The sequence below is a fragment of the Austrofundulus limnaeus genome, unplaced genomic scaffold (assembly GCF_001266775.1).
Source record: "Austrofundulus limnaeus strain Quisiro unplaced genomic scaffold, Austrofundulus_limnaeus-1.0 Scaffold98, whole genome shotgun sequence".
NCBI lineage: Eukaryota > Metazoa > Chordata > Actinopteri > Cyprinodontiformes > Rivulidae > Austrofundulus > Austrofundulus limnaeus.
Window position 1 is genome coordinate 1,490,105 of NW_013952500.1, and position 25,781 is coordinate 1,515,885.

At 37.8% G+C, this 25,781-nt stretch overlaps 3 protein-coding genes across 3 annotated transcripts; all 3 read right to left on the bottom strand.

Moving 5' to 3' along the window:
• Positions 1 to 473: 473 nt before the first annotated feature.
• Positions 474 to 15,255, bottom strand: snx27a (sorting nexin 27a). The gene is made up of 13 exons (XM_014013168.1): positions 14,846 to 15,255; positions 10,322 to 10,547; positions 9,988 to 10,180; positions 9,585 to 9,649; positions 8,497 to 8,601; positions 8,328 to 8,406; positions 8,001 to 8,164; positions 7,413 to 7,502; positions 6,836 to 6,985; positions 6,519 to 6,647; positions 4,493 to 4,552; positions 4,268 to 4,316; positions 474 to 2,772 (listed from the first exon to the last, which is right to left on the bottom strand). The coding sequence occupies exons 1-13, from the start codon at positions 15,157 to 15,159 to the stop codon at positions 2,702 to 2,704; spliced, it is 1,695 nt and encodes a 564-aa protein (XP_013868622.1). The 5' UTR covers positions 15,160 to 15,255; the 3' UTR covers positions 474 to 2,701.
• A 1,718-nt stretch (positions 15,256 to 16,973) lies between these two features.
• On the bottom strand, positions 16,974 to 18,585 carry LOC106520879 (ictacalcin). The gene is made up of 3 exons (XM_014013169.1): positions 18,534 to 18,585; positions 17,376 to 17,526; positions 16,974 to 17,241 (listed from the first exon to the last, which is right to left on the bottom strand). Exons 2-3 carry the CDS (start codon positions 17,511 to 17,513, stop codon positions 17,098 to 17,100), a joined length of 282 nt encoding a protein of 93 aa, XP_013868623.1. The 5' UTR covers positions 17,514 to 17,526; positions 18,534 to 18,585; the 3' UTR covers positions 16,974 to 17,097.
• Positions 18,586 to 22,981: 4,396 nt separating this feature from the next.
• On the bottom strand, positions 22,982 to 24,427 carry s100a10a (S100 calcium binding protein A10a). The gene is made up of 3 exons (XM_014013170.1): positions 24,319 to 24,427; positions 23,330 to 23,479; positions 22,982 to 23,216 (listed from the first exon to the last, which is right to left on the bottom strand). Exons 2-3 carry the CDS (start codon positions 23,456 to 23,458, stop codon positions 23,058 to 23,060), a joined length of 288 nt encoding a protein of 95 aa, XP_013868624.1. The 5' UTR covers positions 23,459 to 23,479; positions 24,319 to 24,427; the 3' UTR covers positions 22,982 to 23,057.
• Positions 24,428 to 25,781: the final 1,354 nt, after the last annotated feature.

The window sequence follows — 25,781 nt, forward strand, 5'->3', positions numbered from 1 at the left end:
ACACCAAACACAGGTCATCTGTCTAAAGACATGCTTGCTTACATTCCCGTCACATCTCCGCTTTCACCTTATTTTATTTTATGACATTTAGCTCATGGATGAAATAGCTGACAACACACACAAACCTGGCTATGATGGAGCGTAAGGCGGCCACTGGTACAGACGAGACAAACCGAACCACAAAAATATTTATATACATTTACTTTTCAAAAAGCGGCTTTCAAAAAGCATTTTCACAGCAGCCACAGGGACAAAGAACAAACAGCAAACACAAAACAACAAAAAAAGAACCGCGTTGAACGCATTATTGGGAGGACTGAGTCAGTTGGCTGACGAGAATAAAAGGAACAGAAGCTGCACTTTGAGGCAACGTGTTGCTGCCACGGCAACCGCATCCCCCTGCGATGATGGGAGACCAACCTGGAGCGAGCGAGAGAGGAGGACAAACGAGGCTGCACAAACCGCACACCGTCTTTTCTGTTTCCCAGGAAATTTAATTAATATTAATTAAAAAACAGAAACATCAGGGMTGAGCAGCTGCAGTTCTGACATTATCCATCTCTGGTGGGTTTTGCTGTCAAAATGACCTCCTGGCAATCTATGTTTCTCAATCAAGCTGCTTGTGTAAAACACAAACACATACTGCTGTGTCACTGAGAAACAACTATTAGGTGTCAAATTTATTGTGCTTCACATACAATTCTGTTACAGTGTAGCGGATAGAAGGGGATATCTGTGTGGGTTCAGCTTGAAAACAAACAAAKAAAACCCCACTTCTCATTTGTCTAAATTCATCCACRGCTGCTGTCTTACAAATAAAAATAAATTCCATCTTCATTTGTCGGCCCCCACACCGACAGCTCATCAGACACGTCCAATCAGAGCCTGCAGGCTTATCAGCAATGTCAATGATAAACACAGAGGACACACGAGCACGCTCCACGGTAGCTGACTGAAAGCACAGGAACACCAGAGACATGCAAAACCTGAAGCATCTGCAGAAGTCAAACTTGTGCTCTATAATTTATTATAAAAAGAAAAAAAAAACATTCTGAACTTCAGGCTTTTGGACCAAATTGTGAGTGAAGCCCAGAAATGAGTCAGTAATTAATTGGTAGAGATTAATTCTAGCCCTTAATGGGATAAACCAAGAAAACTCCAGCACTGAGGTAAAATCTGTTTTTTTTTGTCAGTGTCTGCCTTTTTACAGTTCAGCTGAGATTAAGGTGAAAAAGATCTAAATAAAAACATAAATAACCCTAACATCTGTATAACAGAAATTCACAAGTGTYGTTAATTTAATCATGTTATGCGCAGATGCACATGACTAATACTGTATCCATGTATGCACAGTAAGAGGCAGACGTTAAACTGATGCTATGGTAGCAGTTAAATTACTTCACYCTCTACTTTCTGTACGATACGTCATCTTACATCCCGACGTACTTCATGGACAAACTGCAGAGGAGTGATACTTTTCGTGACTTACAACCCCAGAGGGGATCACTGAGATTTCCATTTGAGCTCGCAAACTTACTCCGCCTTAAGCTCCACTGCCACCTGCTGCCTGCCCGGAGAACTGCACCCCGCACGCTCATAAATCCTGTTGTGTTTATATTCACAATTCTGTCAGTGAGGGTCCCCGCCGTGTAKGATGTGACATTTCAATAACATTAACGCTTTGGCCCATCAACCTTTTTGTTGGAGAGATTAGTCCTGCGGAGCTGAGGACGACAACGGCGCCTCCTCTCAGCTCCAAAGCTCGGTTAAATAGCCTCTATAAAACACTTGCAATGGGGATAAAATATCCATACACTGAGATTAATGGCTGCCTGCCAACAGACGTCACTCTGCAGAYTGGGTTAGACACATGAAAAGGTGGAAAATGGAGATTAGTTAATACATCCTGAACGTAACTCAATTAGATGAAGAAAAAAACTTTTACTGCTCTTATATTAATCTATATTTTATCAGAAGCATGATCGTTAAACATACAAATAATTCTGAYCACGTCCATTTCCTTTGTGACATTTGTGCTGCTTATATTCTGACAAACCCAGAAATAGAAAAAATATGTTAATGTCCAGCATCAGTGTGAAGCATGACTTTTTTTTCTTTTTTTAATCATTTGACTGTGAAAGAAACAGAAAACCCATTTATTGATGGACTCCCCCACCTTCTCTTGTTTTTTTTTCTTTTTATCTCAGCTCGGTTCCATTCGGGGCTCAAGCTGCAGGATTTGGGCTGAATGTGTCTGTCAGAAAAGCTGACTGTCAAATCTCCATCCCAGAACTCGTCTCTTTTCATCGGATTTCTRTGAGGTGGTCCGCTTTGCGACAATGCTTCCCACTGTGCCGTGTCAGACCTGAGCAGCCAGCCACTGAACTGACACGTCTCATCTCGTCCACTGAGGATCTGCTGCTGTTGAGCCCAACATCGCAGAGGCAGAGGCATGGAGGAAAAACAACAGACACACTATGAGGATCTAGTAAATTACATGGAAAGCTGGTTTATGGTGATTTTATTCCCCCTCCTTCTCATTCTGTCCGTCTCTGGATTTGTTTCAAGGGCGACTTTTCCAGTTTCCCCAAACTGGCGGCCTCCGTCTGTCAATTCCGTGGTTTAAATCGATGGGCGCTGTCCGGGGTGGCTGTGATGATGCGAGTGGATCAGTTCTGATTTGAGTGACAGCAGACGTAGTTTAGGAAGTAGCGATTTCGCCCCCTAGGTGGCACCATCCCTTCTGCTGCGTCTCCAGAGGAGGCAGATACTCTGGAAAAACAGTGACGGTTCAGAGGAACAAGTCTGAATGATCGTCTTATTTTATGTGAGCTGCAACACCACAAATCAACAGACCGGTCCAGATGACTGTGTTTGATTTACTGATCATTACAAAGTCGTCCTGTTGCATGACGATACTCTCCCCTCATATCTGGATCTCCTCAACTCTCTTCGGGTGTTTTATTATTCATAGCTTTTCCTGGAACCCTGAAGCTTGTGTTTCTGCCACGTACTCGTTTGTCCACATTCTCGTGTTGATGACTGCGTGTCYCTTCATATGTGACGAACAGTTTAAATGTCTATCTTCTGATCAGATGTCAGATATCCTAAAATCTGTCGCCCCGTGTGCACAAATATTTACACTTCACTCTCAGAGATGTTTGGCTTTTTGTAAAAGTTGTTTTCCAGTTTTATATTTGACTTTAAGTTGTATTTATTTTATTTTTTTGCAGTCTAACTACTCCTGCATACTTTGGCTTTTGATCTTTGTAACTTAATAATTTTCAAAATATTAAATTTTCTTTAAAAAATGTCAACATAGAAATGCATCAAACTAATTGAGAATGGACATTTTTCTCTTTGAAAGCCTTTTTTGTGTTTTTATATTACTTTTAATTAGCCTTTTGCTACCTTTAGCTACTATTCTGCTGCTTTCAGCTTTTAGCTAGTATTTTGTTAATTGTAGGTTTCGCTGCTTTTTGCTTACTTTGTGCAAATTTAAACTTTTAACTGGTGTTTTGCTCTTTTTAGCTAACCTTTTGTTATATTTACCTAATCCTTTGCTYCTTTTAGCTAAKCTTTAACAATTTTAGCTAGRGTTTTGCTCCTATTAGCTTTCATMAAATATTTTCTTCATTTAGATTTTAGATGATATTTTGCTTCTTTTAGTTAGCGRTGTTTCTTTTGGCATTTAGTTAATGTTCGGCCTTTTTATTAGCAGCATTTTGCTCCTTTTAGCTACGATTTTTGTTCTTTTTAGCCTTTAGCTACTGTTTTGGTCCTTTCAGCATTTAGCTAGTGTTCTACTTTTTTCAGCTTTAACAACTCAGTTTCAGCTTTTTCAAGCACATTTCAGCAGTTAGAATGTATTTTCTACAGACATTTTTTTCTCTAAATTGCAGCCTAATTAACCTTGAATTTTATTAGTTAAATACAGAAACTAATGTGCAACAAAAATATGTTTTGCAAATATAAAAGCTTACCTTAAATCCCTTTTTAAGCTGAAAATAATTCACCAACTTGAATTCACTTCTAATAAGTTCAAATATATTTGCTTTTAATCAATTCATACTTGAAATTCTTGCTCTGCCCTTGACATTTTAGGTTTTATCAGACAGGATGCTTTTGAATAATTTATGTTCTTTGATGGGTAGCATCCATCAAAGAAGAACAACGTCTGAATGCAAATTCCCTCTGATAAAAATCCAACCTCTCACACTAAAGCGCTGTTTCTTTCTGTCTGAAAGAATAAACAGTAGCCGTTTACCATTGTTGCTGCAGTTCTTGTTGTCTTTATCGGAGGCCTCTTCCTCAACCTGAAACAGATAAAAACTTACACATAAAATCCAAAACTTCACATTTATGTAAAACACTAAAGCAAACATGCTCTTTCTGTATTGGTGAGGAACAATGTAAAAACATGCTAAGTTTAGACCTACAAAGCTGGCATGCAGTCATCCATTTCCCACCAGAGGAAAGGAGGGGTCCTTACCTGTTTCCTCCACTTCAGTTCACAGAAGACTCGCTCAAAGCACTCGTGCATGTAGTTGAACTGGGAAGAGGGAGAAAGACTTTGTTATTCAGACATCAAATACAACTGTAAAATTAAGTTCATGTTGTTTTTCTTCTTCTGACTGAATACATGATTAAAGAGGGTATGAAGTTAATAACATTTTTATTTCAGGAAATCCTCGATCTGAGCAATATTATTTTTAAAGCCCCGTTTTTAAGGCACATTTCAGGCCATCTGAGCAACAATATTGTTTTGTTGTTGCTTTAATCAGAAATGAGACATGAAAGAGATCACACTTTTTAAATCTTTTTCTTGATATTTGTCACATTTTGAGTCTATAAAGTTTTTTGTACTGCTGTAATAAGATTGTTAGATGTTTTTATTCAATTACATCTATTAAAAAATCTGGTTCTTGGAAATTACTTGTAAAATAAGACCTCCTAAAAGGTTTACCAAAGTTTTTTAATAGCAAGGCATCAGATTTAAGCCACTAGAGAAGGATTTACTGTAGGGTCTCTCTTTGTGGACCCTAATATCTCCATCCTAAAGCTGATTATTTGTCTCCTCCCAAAAAATAAACTTAACGGAAGTTTGACCAACAGTAAAAACAAATGTGTCTTCTCCACACATAACCATTACTTGGACAGAGATCATTCACATCCTGCCTGTTATTTGAAATTAAATCAAAACCCTCAGGGTTCGATTTCATTTCCCATGTACCTCCTGACAAAGGGTAATTGAATTAAGGGTAAATTAAAGTCTAGCTTTAGCCTTTCTTTATGTGGAGAGATATTGCTCTGGTCTTTTATTAAATGAACTTCCAAATGAATACGTTGTCAAAATGATTTTTTAATCAATGTTTAGTTTAGTTTAATTCATTTATTCATTTCACTTAAAAAAAATTTATACACAAAAAATAAATAAATAAAAAAAATCACATTTGAAATGAAAGGAGGCAGAAAGAAGAAGAAAAAAYTCTTAAAATCTGCCCCTTTTTTCCAAAATTAATTTCAAGCAATCAGATTCAAGAAAAACAAAATAAAAACTTCAATTCCTTTTCAAACAACTTTTGATATACATTACACAATTTTATATTTCTTTAACAAACTTATTTTTATCATTATTTTAAACACATTTAACCAACATTTTTATAATCAATTTCCAGATTATTCCCCAATCTTATTCCTTGAACTGAAGTACATCGGTCCTTCAAATTTGTTDGAAATTTAGGTTTTATAAACATCTCAAGTCCCTTAAGATTATATAAACTTACCCTCCTAACAAAATATAACTGGATGTTTAAAGGTAATTTTTTTTATGAGCCTTATACATAATCTGAAAGATATAATAATCAATCAACTCATAAAATTTTAATAATTTCAATTTACAAAATAATATATTCAATGGATGACAGTAATGTTTTCTGGTGATAATTCTGACGGCTCTTTTCTGTAGAATAAAAATAGGATTTGTGATTGTTTTGCACGCTTTACCCCAGACTTCAACACAGTAAATCAAGTGTGGAACAATTGCATTATATAATATAAACAGAGCTTTATCATTAAATAAGTCCTTTACTTTGTATAATACTGCAATGGATTTGGCTATTTTTGTTCTTAAATGATTTATGTGGGATTTCCATGTTAGCTTTCCATCATAATGACATCCAAAAACTTCACTTCACTGACTCTACAGATCTCAAACCACAAATACCATACAATTAGTTTTATCCAAATTTAATGACAATTTATTAAGTTTAATCCAGGTTTGTATTTTTACAAATTCTGTTTGCATCATTTCCATCATCRGRTCCATGCCAAACYTTGTGGAGATTTCGAGATGGAGCGTCCAATAATTCCATAAACGTTGTCATCAATCTCTTTCCATTAACTTTGATGGTGACTGATGATGTAATGTTTCAAAGCTGCTGTTCTGTGTAACCACGTGTGCATGTGTTCTCTCAGCCYTGTGTTTGTACATGCCCGGTGTAAAAACAAACACTTACATATGGAGTGAAAATCTTAACCCAGCGAGGTTTCTTCTCTCCTCGAGCGTACTCGAAGCAGAAAGCCATCCCCTCTTCATCAGTGTCCCAGCGCTGCATCTCTGCCCACTCAAAGGTTATTACCTGGTTCTGGAAAAGACAGATTCATGCTACTTTACACGTGCAAATAAATATTTTAACTAATGTCAAGATTTAATATGGGAAAAAAAAAAAGCATTTTTATAAATGAATTGAAAAATATAAACTATATAAAAAAGGCAAMGCACTGGATTTGTTTTGTGTTCTGTGTTTTAAAACAGCTCAAGATGAATGCTCACCTCCAGCGTGCCGTCCTCAGTGCARGCATGCAGCTTGAAGTGATGGATGCTGATAGCTGTGATGACATGGCCCTTCCTCCTGGAGTCGCAGGAGCAGTGGGGGAAGACCACCTCATTGTAGCCCTCACATGTCCGTAACAGGCTTAGGTACTAACCAGTAATAAAAGAGGACACTTTAGGAAAGTGTAACCAAAATATATTATTTAAATTCTCAGACTTTGATTTGAAACTAACAGAAAAASACACCAAAATGCTACCTTCATTTAAAGAATACTACTCTTTATAAGCTTTAGACAGGAATTAGTAATGTGACTGTAAATGTAGTTTGAACTCTGAGACAAAAGGARCTTTTGTAGTTAATGTTCCACAAACATCAATATAAGCTAAATGGCTTTATGTCTGTTTACTCCACAGAGAGCCGTTTTCTGAAGCATGAAAGGATTTCCGTTTTTTTTTTTCTTTTTTTAATCTGTCCATGTTACTCTGAAAGAGTTTTGGTGATGGCTCTGGTCAGCAGGCACACAGTGGTAGTCATCCCCATCCCTTGCCTCAACAAAGGCTGGTTTGTGGTACTGACCGTGGCCATCTTGCGCTGCTCCGCCAGTTTCTGCAGCTGGTAGGATTTGTCCTCTGTTTTTATGAATCCCTTCTTCACATCATCCAGTGCCTGGACAAACGGGGAGTGGGAATATGGTGGCGAGTTTAGGGTGGCACAGAAAGATACGACATTTATCAGCTGAGATTACAGAAAACAAACAATTAGACGAAGCGCAAAACACCAATTTCCCAATACAAGGTCAACAAAAAGTAGTCAGAGCTCGTGACTGTTTGGTACAATGTTTAATAATAAAAAGCCATAATAATGGTAATAATTTAGTTAATTTGTAAATACCCAGAGGAGAAATTCCTAAAATTTAATACGTTACTTTTTAACTGCTGTTAAGTGACCGTTAATGCTGCCAAGTGGCAAAATTCTGWAAAAGTCACTGCTGAACTTTGAAAAACTTGGAGGCTAATAAAGCCGATTCAGGTGAACTTGACTGATATTAATAGTTATGAGAAAAATATTAGATTACAGCATATTTCTTTTACTCAAACATGATCTGTTCAATACAGTTCTTTTAGACCTAAAGACTCAGAGGGAAATGTTAATCATTGTCCCTACCTGGTGGAAGCAGTAGTGCAATGCCAGCGGGTTATCTCTGAGTAACTCCTCCTCCTGGATGCTAAACAACCATTTGCGGAGCGCTAAACACGTTCCCGGAACAGCTGATGTGTAGTTTTGCACATAAAGCTTGTGGGGGAACTCATTTGGTGCGAGCTTCCTCACTAACAAAAAACAGAAAGAAGGCATGTAGCTTTAAAAACATACATGAAAGTTCACAAGTTCTCTGCAAACTAAACTCAACAGTGGGATGGTGCTCTTTGTTCAGAAAGCAGAACAGGTGTCTGAGACTGTTTCCTTTCAAAAATAAGACTTAAACATTCTTACCAAAGGAATGGTTGATGACTTCAAAAAGAGCAAAGTAGCTTGCCATAATACTGTCCATTCCAACTTTAAGCACTAACGCCTACAAACAAGCAAAATAAAGCCACTTATTTGTTTCGCAGCAAATAAAATGTGATGCAACTTACACTTCAACAGCATTAGCTGGWCTTACCTGGTACACCTGGTCTGTAGTACTGTTTTTACGGACCCTGACGGAGATGGTGGTCTTTTCTGGCAGGGCTATCCGCAGTTCCACATTTGTCACACCGTTGTAATTCTATGAGAAGCAAAACAATAAGAGACGCATGTAAAGTGTCCCCTGCCACACTGCGAGACTATTCAGAAACAGCTGAAAGAACAAAGAACCAGAGGAGTTGCCTTACAAACCCAGTGTTTGAATCTAATCAGTCATTCAGTAGATGCACAGAAGCAATCTCAATTCAAAAAAGGCAGATSTCTGCAAACCACAAACACTACAGAACCTGCAGTGGAGGTTCTAGTGTGCCGTGTTTACGGTCTGATGGGTCAGCACTGTTTAAATGGCACAAATGACCATTTGCACGGTTTTAGGCAGATGTTTTTAGGGCTGTAACACTTGCAAGAWATCCAAATGTTATTTCTTAAATGCTAGATTGTTTTATTATTGTTGCTTCAATAATTACTGAGAACATCAGCTCCTCAGCAACAATTGTCCCAACTGCCTGTACCTAACCGTCAACAAATAAAAGACTATTTGTTTAAGTAAACATTCAGTTTAAGTCAACTAGATGAAGTTAAAATGGACGTTTTCCATCCACAGTGCGAGTTGCAAGAACCCACTTTCCTGGCCTAAATTCCACCACCCCATCTGTCTCCAAACACACAACTCATGAATCAAGGTTTGTTATTCWGAAGATTGTCCTGAATGCAAGTTCTTGGGCTGCCCCCAAAACTAGGGTTGCCATGAACTAAATCTGTGAAAAGGCCATCTGACTGTTTTCTTTTCCCCTTCCGGCCTGCTGWGGTTCTCAGTTGTGCAACTTGAAGCTTTGGGTGTAATTTTCTTCTTTTAAGCTAAAGAAAATTATTTGTTTCATCCAATTCTACTGTCAACCACAATCTTTACAACAAAAAAACTTTGCAATGATTATTATTATATTGTAAAATTCTGCCAATAAACCATTTTAAATGTTGTACAGCAGAGCTTTGCAGGGCATATGCAGGAGAAAAAAAAACACAAAAAACAAAATCATACAACTTCACACAAGAGAAATGACATACCTCATCTGATTCAGAGAGAAACTCCTGCATGATGTCACTCTCTCCTATAACCCGCACTGAACACACTGGAAACAATTATAGAGGAAAAACGGTACAAAATAAGGCAGGCTGCAAAATGATACAAAAATAAACACTATGTCACTGTTTCAAGWGTTCAGATGCACTGTTGTTTTTAAGTACTTCAGAAAACTGATGACAGCTGTTCAATGACTCCATCTTCACTACATGAACTCTGCACATTTAATCAGGTTCAGATCTTCAAAGCAGGCCCGACATAAATATTATAAAATGGAGGTATGATTTTTTCCAGAACAACCCACAGATTAACAACAGAGAGGTTTCTCTTGTTTTCTCCCATGTTAAACACAAGCAGGTTTATTAGCAACCACCATAATCAGCCTACCTCTCTCCAGATATTCCTCCAGGCCTCTGCGGCGAGCGTCCAGCTGCTGCTCGGAGAGCGAGAAGGGCCATTTACCGGGAAGCTTTGGGAAGTTGAAGTTTGAAAATTCTCTCTTTAGGTTTTGGTGCAGGATGGCAAACTCGCGGTAGCGTTTTGAGCACAGCTGTCTTCCTGACATGTACACATTGTACACCTATGGCCAAAACATTAAGACATTAGGAGGTTAAATACATTTTCTACTTTTAGAATGTCCACAAAGGCTATTCATTTGTTCTGTATGTTTTAAGTAAAAATAAATATAATAAAGCAAAGCAGACAAGTCAAAATTACTCACCACAAACCTCTCAGKGTGCTGCTCGACATGCTTATATGTGGGAATAGAAATGGGCACTGCCTGCTTGTCACTGTAATCGTAGTTAGGTTGGATATCCTCTCCACCTTCTAAACCATCGGCTTCTTGAGGCGGGACAGACAACACAGCCAGAACCAGCTCCTTCTCTGCTGCGCGGATCAGGTCCACAACCTGCTTGTGAGTTGCACCTTCCACGTTCACCCCATTCCTAGAGAACAGCAAGAGCGTGGCAAAAGAAGAGCAAAACGGTGAACAAGGAAAACAAAACAGTAAGCAAAGAGTTTTAAATACTTAATTCACTGACTAAACTTTAAATATTCTCTTTAGAGTTGATGGTGTAGAGATTAGTAGAGTACAGTTTTTGGGTGTTATTATTGATGAGAAACTGACATGGAAACCTCATAAATTATTTAAGAATAAAAATAGCTAAATCTATTGCATTGCTTTACAAAGTAATGATAAAGCTCTGTATGTTATATAACATTAATTGTTCCACACTTGGTCTACTGTGTCGAGGAATGGGGTAAAGCATGTAAGGCTATTACAAATCCTGTTTTTGTTTTGCAGAAAAGAGCTATAAGAGTTATCACTTGAAAACATTACTATTATCCATCTAATATATTATTTTGTAAATTGAAATTATTGATATTTTATGATTTGGTTGATTATAACATTCTGTTAGTTATGTATAAGTCTCACCAAAAGACATTACGTTTAAACATCCAGATAAACTTTATTAAGAGAGAAAGCTGTTATAATCTTAAGGGGACAGAGATATTCATGAAACCTAAATTTGGAACCAGTTTGAAAGAACGTTGCACCTCAATCCGAGGAGTCAGATTGTGGAATAATCTGGAAGACGATGTTAAAAGTGACAAATCAATGTACGTGTTTAAGAGAAGGATAAAGTTGAATAGTTGAAAAAATATGTAACAGTATAATGTGTATTCATATAATTTGTTGTTCTAGAAAGGTTTGATGTTTTTGTTTTGCTAACTGAAGAATATTATTGTTTAAATTTGTGACCCATCATATCAAAATGAGGATTTAGTCAAATTTGGTCAAAATGACCTAATTGCATTTTCAGATTCTTGGCTTTAAAAGCTACATTTTGATACCTGGATCATTCTGATGTCATAATTAAATCCATATATATGACTTAACTTGTCTTGTTGGTTACAATAATACATAAATATTTGGTCTGAATCCTAATTTTATGTCATTTTAATGAGGAATTTTTGATGTCCTTATAAAGAGGAAACCTCAAATTTTATTTGAATATTGAGATTTCCCAGCTAAAAAGAAATAAAACTTTGCTAGCTCACAGGGAAAATCTTAAAAATTTAAAGCGTTTTTCCTCAAAATCAGTTTTTTGTTGCTACTGCTCAAAAAAGTGCTTCAAAATTATGTTTTATGATTATATTTCAGACAGTTCATTCAAATGATACATTAATAAGGCCTTCATTTATTATATTTTGACAAAATGCAATTTTTGTAAACATTTTAGTCAAAACACTWTATTTGCCTGTTTCTCCGTATAACACTTTTGGACTTAATCCTCGTCGATGTGATGATGGGTCACATTTATACTTGAGGAAGAAGGGGCAGATAAGATTTTTTTCTTCTCTCTGCCACCTTTCATGTCATTTTATTTGCATTTAATTTTTTATTGTACATAGAATTAAATTTTGTTTTTTGAAGAAAGTTTGAAATAAAAAAAACCTTATGTTGCGCTGAGTGTGTTTAAACTTTAGAATACTCTAAGCCAGCTATTTTGGTTCTGATCTCTCCTAATATCGAATAACATTGTGATGTTACTTCAATATTTTACCCCACATTTTAAAAAATGACCCTTGCGTTTCACCTCATGTGACCTAAAACCAGCTTCATGTGACCTGAAACCAAACTGTGGCCCACACAGAAAATACTGAAACTGCAGGAACACAGAAAAATAAACCACTGGTGTCACAGCTAACAATCGATGCACCTGATATAATCAGGACTGGCACAGATGCAGCTTTATGAATATAATTACAGTCCKACTCAAGCTTATTTTTAGCATATGATATGAATATTCCAAGTATGCTTCTAGTGCATTGTCCAGTTGTAATGTGCCATTTTATCAAAGCGTTGTCCTTCACTGATTAACACATAGAGCTTAGAGCAACCGGGTCAGCTATTATGTTTCCTTTTCCTTTAGTGCTGAAAGACACCCCCCGCCCCCCCGCACTCCCTTCTTGGCTTTAATGGGAGCAGATGGCACTGGCATCAGGTGTCTCTGTTAACCTCACCATGAGAAACAGTTGGGCAAACACAGGAAAATAAATTAAAAAAAGAAAACACATGTTTAACTATTACTTCTCTGTTAATGTTTATAAATGCATATTTGAGTGATACTGTGGACTGAAAGGGCAAACCACAAAATTTTAATAGAGGGAAGTGAACATAAAAAAAACAAATGCAGGAGCTGGAGATGGAGAAGTACRGCAGTGGGGATAAATACTGACATGYCAGATTACTAGATYCTCTGAAAGTTCAAAACAGTAAAAACAGGTAGAAGGAGTCCACAGAGGAAATGTAAAAAAAAAAAGCCTTTGAAGTCAAGGCTGATGTGGATCATAATTTGAGGTTGATAATGTCAACAATATGCTGGTAAATTTAATTTCTACAATGTCTGAAGTGGATTTAGTTTGATAGAAATAGAAACAAAATATAAAAAAGCTCAAATTTGTACAAAACAATTGTGCTAAAAATAACTTTAAAGTCCACACAACAAAAAAAGAAACTTTCCTAAACTAAATATTCATTACCAGCAAGTCTCCTTGTTTATTTTTCTTTTTTTAGTTCAATGAGTCCATTATGCAACGACGACATTGTGCTTTCTCTCCTCCCAAGAAGTCCAAGCTTTCACACTCTGCAAAGATGTTAAATACCCAACAGTTTGTGCCAAAATGAACAGAAAAAGACTTTGAACTAGAGGAAACAAAACTTGTAAGAGGATTTCTGTAGATGCACCCGTGGAAGGATCATAATGAATCTGATCACCTACTTAGTTTCTGCTAGTAAGCATGAGTTTTCTCCAGGTACTCTGGTTTCCTCTTCCACAGATCAAAAACATGCATTTTAGATTAATTAACTTGTTTGTCTAATTTGTCTATTTATGGTCCTGTGATGAACTTGGGACCTGCCCAGGATGGACCCCGCCTCTCGCACGGTGACTGCTGGTGACAGGCACCAGCTCCCTGCACCCAGACAGGAAGAGTGGGTGTAAAAATAAAAGTATGAATGGATTTTAATAAGGCCATTTTTAAACCAGAGTAATGTGACCACCATGCTGAATTAGTAGTCTTAATATTTAGTGTATAAAATATTGCAAATGTTTACTTTTTACTTCCAATATATTAGCAGTGTCTAGTCTAAAAAAAGGAGATTAAAAAGCACTTCTTCACATGTTTTTGCAAACACAATGTATTTTTCTTATTATATAAATAATTTTCTTAATTCTGAAAATTGTGGGTCAAAATATCCAAAACGTGTTTTAGAAATTGATCACAAGACAATTCTATATAAAAACAGAGGCAAATATTCTCTCTGTTATACACGATAAATCACACTTACACACATTAGAGGTGGAGTTTGACAAAACATTATTACATATTAATAAACATTAGATGATCTTTTCCCCCCTCTTTTGAGGAGCCTTTGTCAAGACATACTGACATTTATCAGCTGAATCTTGATCTGTTCAGCAAAACAGTCAAACTAGATAATAAATCACATGATAAGTATCGGTCCTGTCATATGACCAAAGAGATTCAATGCTTAAATGCACAAAACAAACTGATGCCTCAGCAAGTACTATTAGATCAGGGTTCCTTGTTTTCTGTTTCTGTTCTTCTTTTTCATCAGTTAAGGAAACTATACGTGATGCATGATTTCTTTGTTTATTTTAAAGCTCATGCTGGGCCAACAACTTCAATGCCCGTTCAAGGAAACACACACACAACATTTAAATGCACGGATTCAGCATTAGGGTCAGCTGAGCTTCCCATGTAAACAGCCAGGCRAATCGTCTGTGAAGGTTTCTCACCAAAGCAAAACGACATAACGTTGCTCTAAACACAAATGACCTCCGATATGTATGACAACACTTGTTTATAAGGCTGCTAAGTTATTTATTCAGTGCTAATACACCGGAGTGGCCATCGAGCAAGTATTTAGCTGAAAACAGACGCTGCCTGGCTCGCTTGCTAGCTAAAGCTAATCAGCATGCACAGGCTGTTGTCCAACTTATGTAAGCTGGTTTAGTTTTCCATTAAACTCACCAGCTCTGTGGGTTAGTCTCAGAATACTGAACTCAAATACCCACAGAATAAACAATTATATCTGTTGAGGTGAGTGGCTTTTAAAATTGTTACACAAGCCTAAATGTTAACGCATACACAGGCTAAACTAAATTGTTAGGTAGCCTCGGTTGCTAATTGAACAGAATATACGCCGACTTACACCTCCAGGATCCTGTCGCCCTTCGCTATCCCTGCTCGGTCTGCTGCTCCTCCGGGCAAAACAGCGCTGACGTGCTGGAGAGGAGCGTACAGTTCCCCGTTGATGCTCCGAAGCTGTCCCCCTTCGCTGACCTGACCGCGAACATTGAAACCATAGCCAGACTCCGACTTGACGATGCGAACTATCCGCGGACCTGACGTTACCGTCGCAGCGTTCTGGCCCGCGGTGCCCGCCGTAGACGAACCCACAACCGGACCGTTGCGGAATGCCGTGGGGAGACCTGGCCGAGTTTCTTCGTCTCCAACATCCGCCATCTTTTTTCTTAACAGGCGCTAGCCCCCTCCCGCAGTCGGTGTTTTCGAGCAAATTCAAAATAACACTTGGGGTCTGTCCCTCTTGTTACGCTAGCTCGAACAGACAGACTCTGTTGATAATGACCCGCCCCTCGACTACGTCACGAGTCACGGCCATTCAACGTGACCAGCGGAAGGGTTGGCAAGCCAATGTGTCATTTATTTGCATCCCCATTTGTCAGAAGTGTCTTGGGGGAAATAAAAATCTAAATACTTTCAGAGTTGTAAAGTAACTAAGTACAAATACTTCTTTACTGTACTTAAGTATAATTTTTGGGTATCTGTGCTTTACTTGAGTAATTATTTTTCAGAGTACTTTTTACTTCTACTTCTTACTTTTTCACACATTTAGTACTCCTTACATTTTTTTTAAAAGCAAGAAGTAGAAAGTTGTTATTTTTATTTCTTTTTTTGTTTGTTTTTATTCCAGCTAGTTATTATAAAAATTAATCAATTTAAACTGTGCCTCATAGGTAGAATGAATTTAATTGTGGTTGAGAAGTATAKATATATAAAACTCTGATACCGTATTATTTTGTACACAAACAAATCATGTCACACTCCAGCAGGACATGATCATTCAAATAATAGGACTGTACTTAAGAAGTATTTGTATTTCATGAATTATATTATTGCATTTGGCTGCAGCCCTTGGATAGATTTTCATTTTGGAGAAAAGGTTTGGGCTCCCTTGATATATGTTTATAAACTGAAACAACTAGACTAGTGCATCTTAAATTTACCATAAATTAATTATTTTAACACGATATAGTAATTTCTGCATTTTTGTGGGAGGTCACCTCCTGAAAAATGTCATAACAGAAAATCTAGCAGCTCATTTTAAATCAATACTTTTACTTTTAACACTTAAGTACAAAAAATATCAGATACTTTAAGACTTTTACTTAAGTAATATTCCTAAAGGAGACTTAAACTTTTACCAAAGTAATTTTTTGGTAAAATACTTGTACTTTTACACAAGTATAACTTTATGGTACTTTATACAACACTGAATACTTTAAATATAGTTTCAAATCTTCAAAAGCACTTTTTGAAGAATGATTAAGAAGACAATGTATAAAAAACATTCAAATAAAGTTTTTAATTATTGCCTTTTTATTCTTGGGCAGTGCTGTTCCAATTAACATGAAACATGTGATTTTTGACCTGGAACAACTAAAAAGGTTTGAATGACGGATTCTTTGCTTCAGCTTGTCTTGCAATGTATTAGTTTTTTTGAAGCCAATTTACCACAAAACACTGGTAATAATGTGCTTTACTGTGCATAAAAAATAGATTACATTAAGACAAAGCTTTAATTTGTTTCATAGCGCAATGTATTCAGGATTTGATTTTTAGGTTTTCTAAAARGATTAATTTGAACTTTTTTAACCATTTTTTAAGATCAGCTTCATTTTTGTCATGTAGCTTATTTGAAGTTTTTTGAAGGAATCTGTCCGAAAACTAAACAACTTGTTGAAATAAAAACCTTCAGTTCTCAGGCTTCAGGGCTTGTGAATTTCCTAATAAATGCATTCTGTTTAAATATTGTTTTTAATTCTTATTGTTGCCCCAGTGGCAGTAATTGAACAGTTTTCATCAAAGTCTATATTTTACTGATGGACAGCACAACTCTTGCACATGGGAAACAGGGATCTTTGGTGCGTTACAAGATCATCACATGTTAAAACATTGGTACTTGAAGGCATAGTAGACCAATAATCTCACAAAACCCTGTTGTTTTCATGCCAAAAAAAAAAACACAAAGTAATTAATTATAGTGTTTAAAAAGGGAAACGTTTATTTAATTTTGCAMGACAAGATAATTTCTGGGAATTCAGTCTTCTTTGACAGAAAGGTAGCTCTTACAGTTGGCCTCAGGGTGGCGCTGGGATGCTTTTATTTTTTACTAATGAAGTATTCATGACACATCTGAGTGACGCAGCACACCAGGTTGACAAACTCACTGAAGTCCACGCTGTTGCTCTTGTTTGTATCTAGGTCCTTGAAGATGCGGTCGATTGCCGCCTTGTCGTTGGCTTTCTGCAGAAAACAAACACATTAGCCTGATCATAGTCGGAGAAAACGTTTGAAAGGTTTGCAGAACTGTGGACTGGTTGATATTTGCATGGATCCAGATTCAGGACTGAYAAAGGCTGAGGTCTAAGGTCACTTACACACAGCAGATCTCCAAATTCAGTCTGCAGAAGCTCTTTCAGCTCCTCCTTATTCAGAGTGTCCTGGTCTCCCTCCTTGCTTGCGTATTTTGTGAATGCGGTGATGAGGAGGGCCATGGCCTTCTGGATGTCAGACATGATGGCGGCTAATCTAAGAGAACAGGAAAGAAATATAACAAAATAAAGATAARACAAACATAAAGTGAAATCTGTGCAAAAAAGTCCTCTTGTCTAAAAAATGCAAAAATTTTAGCAAATTTCTTCTTGTTTCAGCACAGTCAATACTCAAAATCAAGCTGAATTACTATTGCAGATAAATTATGAATAAATTTGTTTTTTATTAATGGCCATCATTTAGCTGGAGGTGGTTACGAGGGAAGTTATAGAACATGTGAGGAGTTCAGACACAAAACTGCCTACACATTTCTGTTTGTTTTTCTTCTAGTTTTCCATTTAGCAGTTTAAAAATAACCCCAGGGTTTCCACCTGGGCCCCTTCCCTCCTTCACTCCGTAGGGTCTCTAAAGCGCCGTCATTGCAGTGARGCGGGACATCGTTATGGAAACAGGTATCTCACATCAACAGGTGCAGGTAAAGAAAGAGATCCTGAATGAACCTTTATTTATGATTTCAGTTTGTTCTCATTGAAAAATCATAAACTGTTCAATAAATAAACTGTTTTGTAGTTTATTATCTCCACTCCGAGTCCATAAAAGTGACAGAAGCGGTTGTTGTGACTCAGATGCTGGTTCCTCCCTGGAGCTTGGTTAYCAGAGGAAACTGTGGTGCCAGAGGGGTCGTAAACAAATGAGAATTGTGGAGGAAGGGAGAGAGCGCAGAACCAGAAACTACGGTGCTGCATGTTTCCACCTTTAACTGTCTCAGCGCTTTATAATATGATTACAAGAAATCCCTATAAACTCTWTATAATAAGTTAAGAAGTGTGGTATTATTGTGTGGAACTGGGTAAATGTGGTCTAAAGAACTGGTCAATATTGCATTTATTACTTTACAGCTCTCATCTCAAAAATGTCCTTAGTATCGTTAAACCGCGGGAATAAAAAATGTCTAAAATGAGACACTATTTAAAAAGCTTCCATCAGATATTCGTCATTAAAATCAGACGAATAAAACATCATTTTAAAGTTATTTTACTCACCAAAGGTTGTGATGTCAGACGGGTAACAATCAGTTCCTGAGGAGTGATGGAGAGGCGGATGTAAGGGATGCTTTATATCTTGCCCCACCCTGAATCTCTGCCTCTCCTCCTCCCTCTCCATTATTCTTTTGATCCTTTAATCTTTTGTCATTTCCCCCCTCATAGTTGCATTTAAGAATAAATTGCAAACAATAGATAAGTCAACTTTTCTTTGGGTTTGAATTCAACTTTATTAACTATCATATCTTTAACTCTTGTTCTGCAGGTTCATAAAAATAATTTCACTGTTTATTTTGATGCACCTTTATACTAATGCTTTTAATTTTGTATAACCTCTTAAAATTATTTAGTCAAGAGCCTCATAACTTTCAAGAACTTTGATAATTAAAGATTTTGCACATGCAAATTTAATCATTACTCAATGTTATTGTGCATGTTATTGATGTTTGTATGTTGCAACAAAGAAATGATTTGCTTTAAAATGCTCAATGCGCTCTTTCTCTTCACGTTTTAGTCACAGAACGCTCGTTATTGACTTGTTGGAGAGGCACYTGAGCCTAACATTGGGCTGACTGACTCACTGTGTGCAGATTGTTAACGTACCCAAGTGGCTCCCCTCTTCCTTACAAATTTAGTGAGGTCAGAAAACAAAAGCGCTGCTGCAACTTGTTTGTTTCTTTNTGCCATAACTCAAATGCATGTATGACAGTTGTACTTTTGTTAAATGAATGCAAAACATTTGAAGCAAACAAAATTAAACAATTACTTTAGAGAGCACTCACTCAAATGCATGTATGACAGTCACAATCTTGTTTAATAAACATGATTACAAAATATTTGAAGCAAACAAAAAAATCACACTTACTGGTACTTACTTTGCACAATGAAGTGCAACTTCATGAGTCCTGACTCCTGCATGGTTGTGGGTCTTGTAAAAAAAAATCGCTGTTGCGACTTGAATGTACATCTCATATTTAGCTTTGTGCAACGTGTTGTAGTGGCTTGAACTTGTATAGTGCTTTATCAAACCACATGGGGACCACAAAGCGCTTTACACTATAGTCATTCACGCATTCACACACATATTCTCACTGATGACAGTAAGCTACAATGTAGCCACAGCTACCCTGGGGAATACTGACAGAGGCTGCCATGCACCGGCGCCACCGGACCCTCTGACCACCATCACTAGGCAAGGCGGGTGTTTTGCCCAAGGACACAACAACTGAGATGGCTGGAACGGGGGATCTAACTGGCAACAGGACGACACCCCCTAACCAGTCCACCAAGTCGGTCAGACAAAGGTTTGCCTTCTGTGAACTACTCTGTGTTAGCCTGGCCTTTGCCTTCCTACGCAGTTCCACTCAATTCGCGTTTCCCTTCACTGCTCCATCTGGCATTTCTCCCATAGACAAGGATTTCTTTGGGAGCATTTTATTTGGGCCAATCAGAAAACAGAAGGCGGAGTTTTGAACGATGTCGATTTTCTGCGCAGTGTCTGCTAGTTAGTTTAGCATACGGCAGTGGAGGAAGTGAATGAAGCCAGTCCATAAAGGACTTCCAAATTAAATTGAATTTGTCTGACAAAGCAGCAGCTCTCATTTACAGTCGTCTCGTTTGGCTCGGTACTTCTCTTCTCTCAGTAGGGTTGTTTTCAGCGCATGCAATTGCCGTTTAGCTTCTTAGCTTAGCCTCCTTCACAGTGGAGCTGGCACACATACGTCGCGGCCAACCGAACCAATCATTTTAAACTTCAACAGAGGCCACGCCTCCAGCAAGAAGTGAAGGACAAGGGGCTGATTTAACCAGGCTAACTCTGTGTCTACCTTCCAAAATATGTATTAATTTTATTTCACTTAAAAAACACTCAAAGCAGCTCGTAGACTAAATTCTAAATTTAACATTTGAAGTTACATTTTTAAAGTGGAGGGAGGGTCACCTGTGGGCCAGATATGGCCTGCGGGCCACCAGTTGCACATCCCTGTACAAAAAACCTCATAGTTTTGAGTATTTCATGCAAAAAGCTGAGTATTAATTGTGAGTAAATGTTTCAGAAAGGAACTTGATTAAATATTTACAGTACGTAATGCTGATTAATAAAAACTTTCTGTTACATTTCACTTTCTAACACAAGGTTTAACGCGCTGATTCAAATCAACCTTATTAGTAAAATAACTTTATTTATCATGTCAAACTTACAATAGTTTGATGTGCTGTAACTGATACCAGCAGGTATGTTCCAGCAGAGGGGGGGGCTTCTCTTTTCCAGGTGTGGTATGAACGTCTGAATGTTTGTTAATCCTCAAGCTCACACAAACACACACCCTGAGGAGGAATGCCTGGAGTGACAGTGGAACTGAGAGTGGAGGATTCCTTTATTAGACGGAGCCTGAGGCAAACGGGTCATGATCTTGAAGGAGGCCTTTGAGCTCTGAGGAAAAAAACTGAACTTCCTTGTTACTTTATTATTATTATTATTATTATTATTTTGGAGGTTCTGATAAATACAGATTTTTTTCTATTTTCATACATAAGCACAGAGCATGCACTGTGCATTTCTACACATTTGAAATCATTACTATTTATGTTACATTTACTCTTTTTACACCAGAACTTTTGTCTAAATCCTCACATGACACAGGAACAGTGAACAAAGCTGGATTTCCTGTCTCTACGCTCAGCTGCAGGTCACATGGGCGTGGTGCTTCTGTAAACACACATTCACACACAGTCAGAGCACGGTAACCTAGTAACGCCAGTGTTTGCTCTGTTACCATGAACACCAGTAGACCCAAAACCCAAATCCCTCCCCACAGTGATGTAAGACATTTCCTTTCTGAGTTTAGTCTCACAGGCGGAAAGTCTCCGTTCTGCAAACACAGGGACTGGCACAGTATTTATCCTTCAAGATGATATTCTGCACATCTGTGAATACAGAACTGAATCGATTTCTTGTAAAATAATAATAAAATAAAAAGATTTATTTAAGTAAGTCAGAAGGGTGGGAAGCAGAGGAGTTGCCCTTCTCTTCTAACAAGTGTGAAGCAACTTTTACCAGACATGCATCACAATGATAAGATTTTTGTGAGGAAGTAACCAGTTCTGTACACCCTGTTCCTCGTCTACAGTGTGCCAAAAGGTGTGACTGAAGAAATCGAAGGCCTAGTTTTAGTTACAGGAATGCATGTCTCCCGCTGACAAGGAACAGAGCTGAACTCTGTGTCTGTAAAGTCAGCATTAATATGAAATTTACACCCATTTATTTCTGTGTAGTATTGAAATGCTCAGCCACTTCCACACGAAATTAGAATTTAATGTGTATTTTTTTATTTTATAGCTATTTTTGTGTTTTCTAATGTTAGTTGGCTGTGGTCTGTGAGTGTCAAGTGGCTTCTGAGATAATTTACCAACAATAGCTAATAGCTAAGTTAGCACTCAGAGTATTTGTTGAGGATGACTCTCAGCTACTACCATCACCAGTAATGCAACCAGGGGCGGTTCTAGGGGCGGGGCCACAGAGGCATTGACCCCTGCTGAAATTTGATCGGCCCCCTGAAGTGCCCCTGTCCTGTCATTAATCTGTACTTTGCCCAAGAGTGATGATGCTGGATGCAGTTCTATGTCTAAACACTAGAGGCACTAATGAACCAAATAGAAACGTCCAGCATGAATCAAACTGACAGGTCTTTTTCTTTTCTTAAAGTTTGAACAATCCTGCAGAAAAAGCCTTTCAACTCACATGCTGTGCGTTTTAGAGGATTTTATCTATGTACTGTAAAATGCATGTAAAACTCGTAAGGAGAATTTAATGCAAGCTGTTTTAAATTTACATTACAAGTGTTTAAAAGTGTGACTAGTAAAATATACAGTATATAATAAATAATACTACACCAAAAACAGCGATTTGTGTGCAAGGATGCTGAGCAAATACTTGGCCCCTCTATGAATATTGTGGCCCCTTACTCAGAAAAATCTTAGATCCACCAGTGAATGCAACGACAAGTCACTGCAGCTAAACTCTGTTAAACTTTGTTGAATTCAAAGAGCTATCTGCAACAGGTAAGATATTAATTGCTCCTAATCATCCCACTTTAAAAGAAACCACTGTCTCTTTAAGGCAGAGTTGCAACATGTGCTGAGAGATAAACGCTCACAGAGGGGTGTGTTTGTGCCTGGAACATTCAGCAGATTCCTCACGGCGGCGATAAGCAGGATTTTATGAAAAGGGAAAAGCAAAGTTCACCTGTATTTCTTGCTCAGCGAGGCAGGAATATAGATGGGAGTTGCACGATCACGCCTATTTTCATGGCTCGCTTCCCGAGGGAGTGATCTTGGCGGGGAGGGGGGTCAAAGGGCAATACCGTTCTAATGATTAAAGCAACAGCTCAGGGTGGTTTTAAAGGCAAACCATGTGAAACGTCTTGATTGAAAGCAACACACACACGAGGTTTAAAATTATTCACGATTTAATCAACAAAACACTTTATTTTTTACAAAAGCTGACTCTTCTCTTAAATTTTTTCATCATTTTCCAGTTTTCTTCATGTGCGCCGTATAGCACTGCTCACAGGCAATGGACAGTCCAACAACCAGAGCAACAAACTCCTCAAAGTTCACCAGGCCGTCACCATTGGCGTCCAGGTCCTTCATGATCTTGTCCACGGCAGCTGGGTCCTTCTGAGACTGCGGAGGACAAAAAAACAAAACAAACAAAAAAAAAAAAAAACAAGGGGGTGAAAATGGTGCATCAGTAAGTGATAAAACAATACGGAGATGAGTCAAACGTCCTTCCGCACCTTCAGGAAGTTGGACAGCTCGCACTCCATCAGCGTTCGGAGCTGTTTGCGGTTCAGAGAAGCGTTGTTGGCGTAACGGTGGAACACCTTGATGAGTGTTTCCATGCAATTCTCCAGATCTGAAGGCATGACTGCTAGGATGGGTTTAGGCTGAAAAAAAAAAAAATCAAACAAAAACAGAAAAAACTTTATGTGGACCCTGAAAAGTTTAGTTTTATGTCACAGTTTTTAAATGAKGTTCTGTTTTTTAATCTTAGACTAATAATAAAAAACACTGACAAGAGGCTCTCTGATGAGAGTTTAAAAACCTCATCTGAGCTCAGATTGTGAACCAAACTGAGTTTCTCTCCAATAAACAAATAGGCCTTGCTCACTCTCCCACAAATGAGTAATCCTCATAAACACTTATGTCATGTCAGGTATGTTATTATGTCGTTTGAGACAAAGATAAGAGTAATTGTCAGCTCTAAAAAAAAAAAAACCCAAAGCATTCCTGCAACCCAAACCCRATGAAAGCTGTTGCTTTGTTGTGGCAACAGTTAAAAAAGGAGAAGTTTTGCCTGAGAGGCAGTGGAAAACTTGAGAAACGAGAGGCCCCAAATGGTGGGATTCAAGGCGAGCAGCGGAACACGTGTGTTCCTGCCCACAGTCCAGCCACACCCTGAAATTACCCCACAGTGCACGGTGGAAAAAGTTAAAAAAATTGCCCAATCTTTAAAATACTGACTTTGTAATTCTTGAAAAGTTAGTTTAAAGCCTTAAAAGTTGTTAATCTCAAAATGAGAACTGAATGAAAGACAATAGATTGGCTTCACCTTGTGAAATAAAGGTTCAAAAGTAGTGCTGGAGAGCAGAAAATAAGTTTTTCTGTAGCAAATTTAGCATTAACAAGTTGAGTAGAACGACAGGCACCAKATAAAAGCAGTTAATCCGAAGCAATCCCTGGGGAATCCTGACAGAACCACAGGTGTGGAACCGTTAGTTCTTACCGAGCAGAGCTGAGACGGGTCCGGCAGAGGAGAGCAGAAAGAGTGCAGGGGTGTGAGGGAAGAACAGCCGAGGTTTTATACTGAGGCACCGCCCAGCTGCTACTGCTGCTGCTGCTGCTGCTGCTGCTGTGAGTCAGGCTCACACGGACCAACTGGACCCAACCACCATCACAGACAGCCAGGGGCGGCAACCTCAGCAGAATCCTGAAGTGAAGTTTGTCATTTAGGAGGAACTCATAATTACCTCAAAAGACTCTGTCATCGCCTGCAGGCTAGGATGGAACAATAAAGTTTATCCCTGTGTGTTTTCTGTACCGTTAGCAAAATATCTTATGAACAAAWGAATGGATATAAKTGAAACTTTCAGAACATAATCATTGGGCTGACCTCTTCAGCTTATTAACGTTTGAACTCAACCCAATTAAAAAGGGGGAAAGACAAAAACGGCCACAACTTAGACAGTTATCAGATATGAAGCTAATTTGATGTGGTAGTAGCTGAGCATCATCCTCAACYTTTGAYCGTGACATCTTTGCTTGAAACTTAGGAGTCAGTCTTGTTTGCCTGTTAGCAAAACATCACCGGAGACAGATTTTAATGAAACWCCCAGAAAGTTTTATATTTGCTCTACATCTGCAACWGATTAACTTTTYGAGRCAACCCAKTTCAAGATGGCTGCCACAACTAACTGACATTAGCCAACATATAAATAGCTTTAACACGGTTAAATTTACAGATATTAAGCTAAAATTTGGTCTTGTAATAGCTGACAAACACAACACYTAAGATCATGTGAAATGCTGTAAAAAATCAAATGAGAAATGTTTGACCAAATGACTATAACTATCATATCACTATCATAACAAAGTCTAAAACTCTAATAGGCCTTTATTTTAAGAACGTTATTTTTTAAGGTCCACTTAAAAGTTCCTTTTATTCAGCTGACTGCTTCGCAATCTTAATGATTTCTTCTTTAAGACAAGAGGACTCCTCTACTTGCTGAGTGACACAAMTAGAAAGAGATAACAGGCCAGAGACTTATCACACAAAAAAACAAACAATTGACAGAAAAACACATCAGGATTGAAGATTAGTCTTATTTAAATGAATCAATTGTTTTTTTTTAAAAGCAGAACAAAATAGCTTGCAATCAGAAGATATCGACTACAGTCACGTGACAACACACCCAAAGTGTCATCATGAAGCAAGTTTTTTGTGAGAAAACGTGAAATGAGATTGGTGTGCCTCCTTGTGTTAAAAATATGTCAATACAAGATTTTACCTGGAACAAGTGAAAGTATGCTATTGTTACACACAACCTGAACAGGGTTTCATTAAGAGTTTTGTGGTTGTCAGAATTTTTGAACAGCTAAGGCACAATCAGATGAAACGTTAAAAAAACAAAAAACAAAAAACTTTAAAGGTTTCCCAAAAACTTCCAAGAACATTAACTTGAGCTGCCA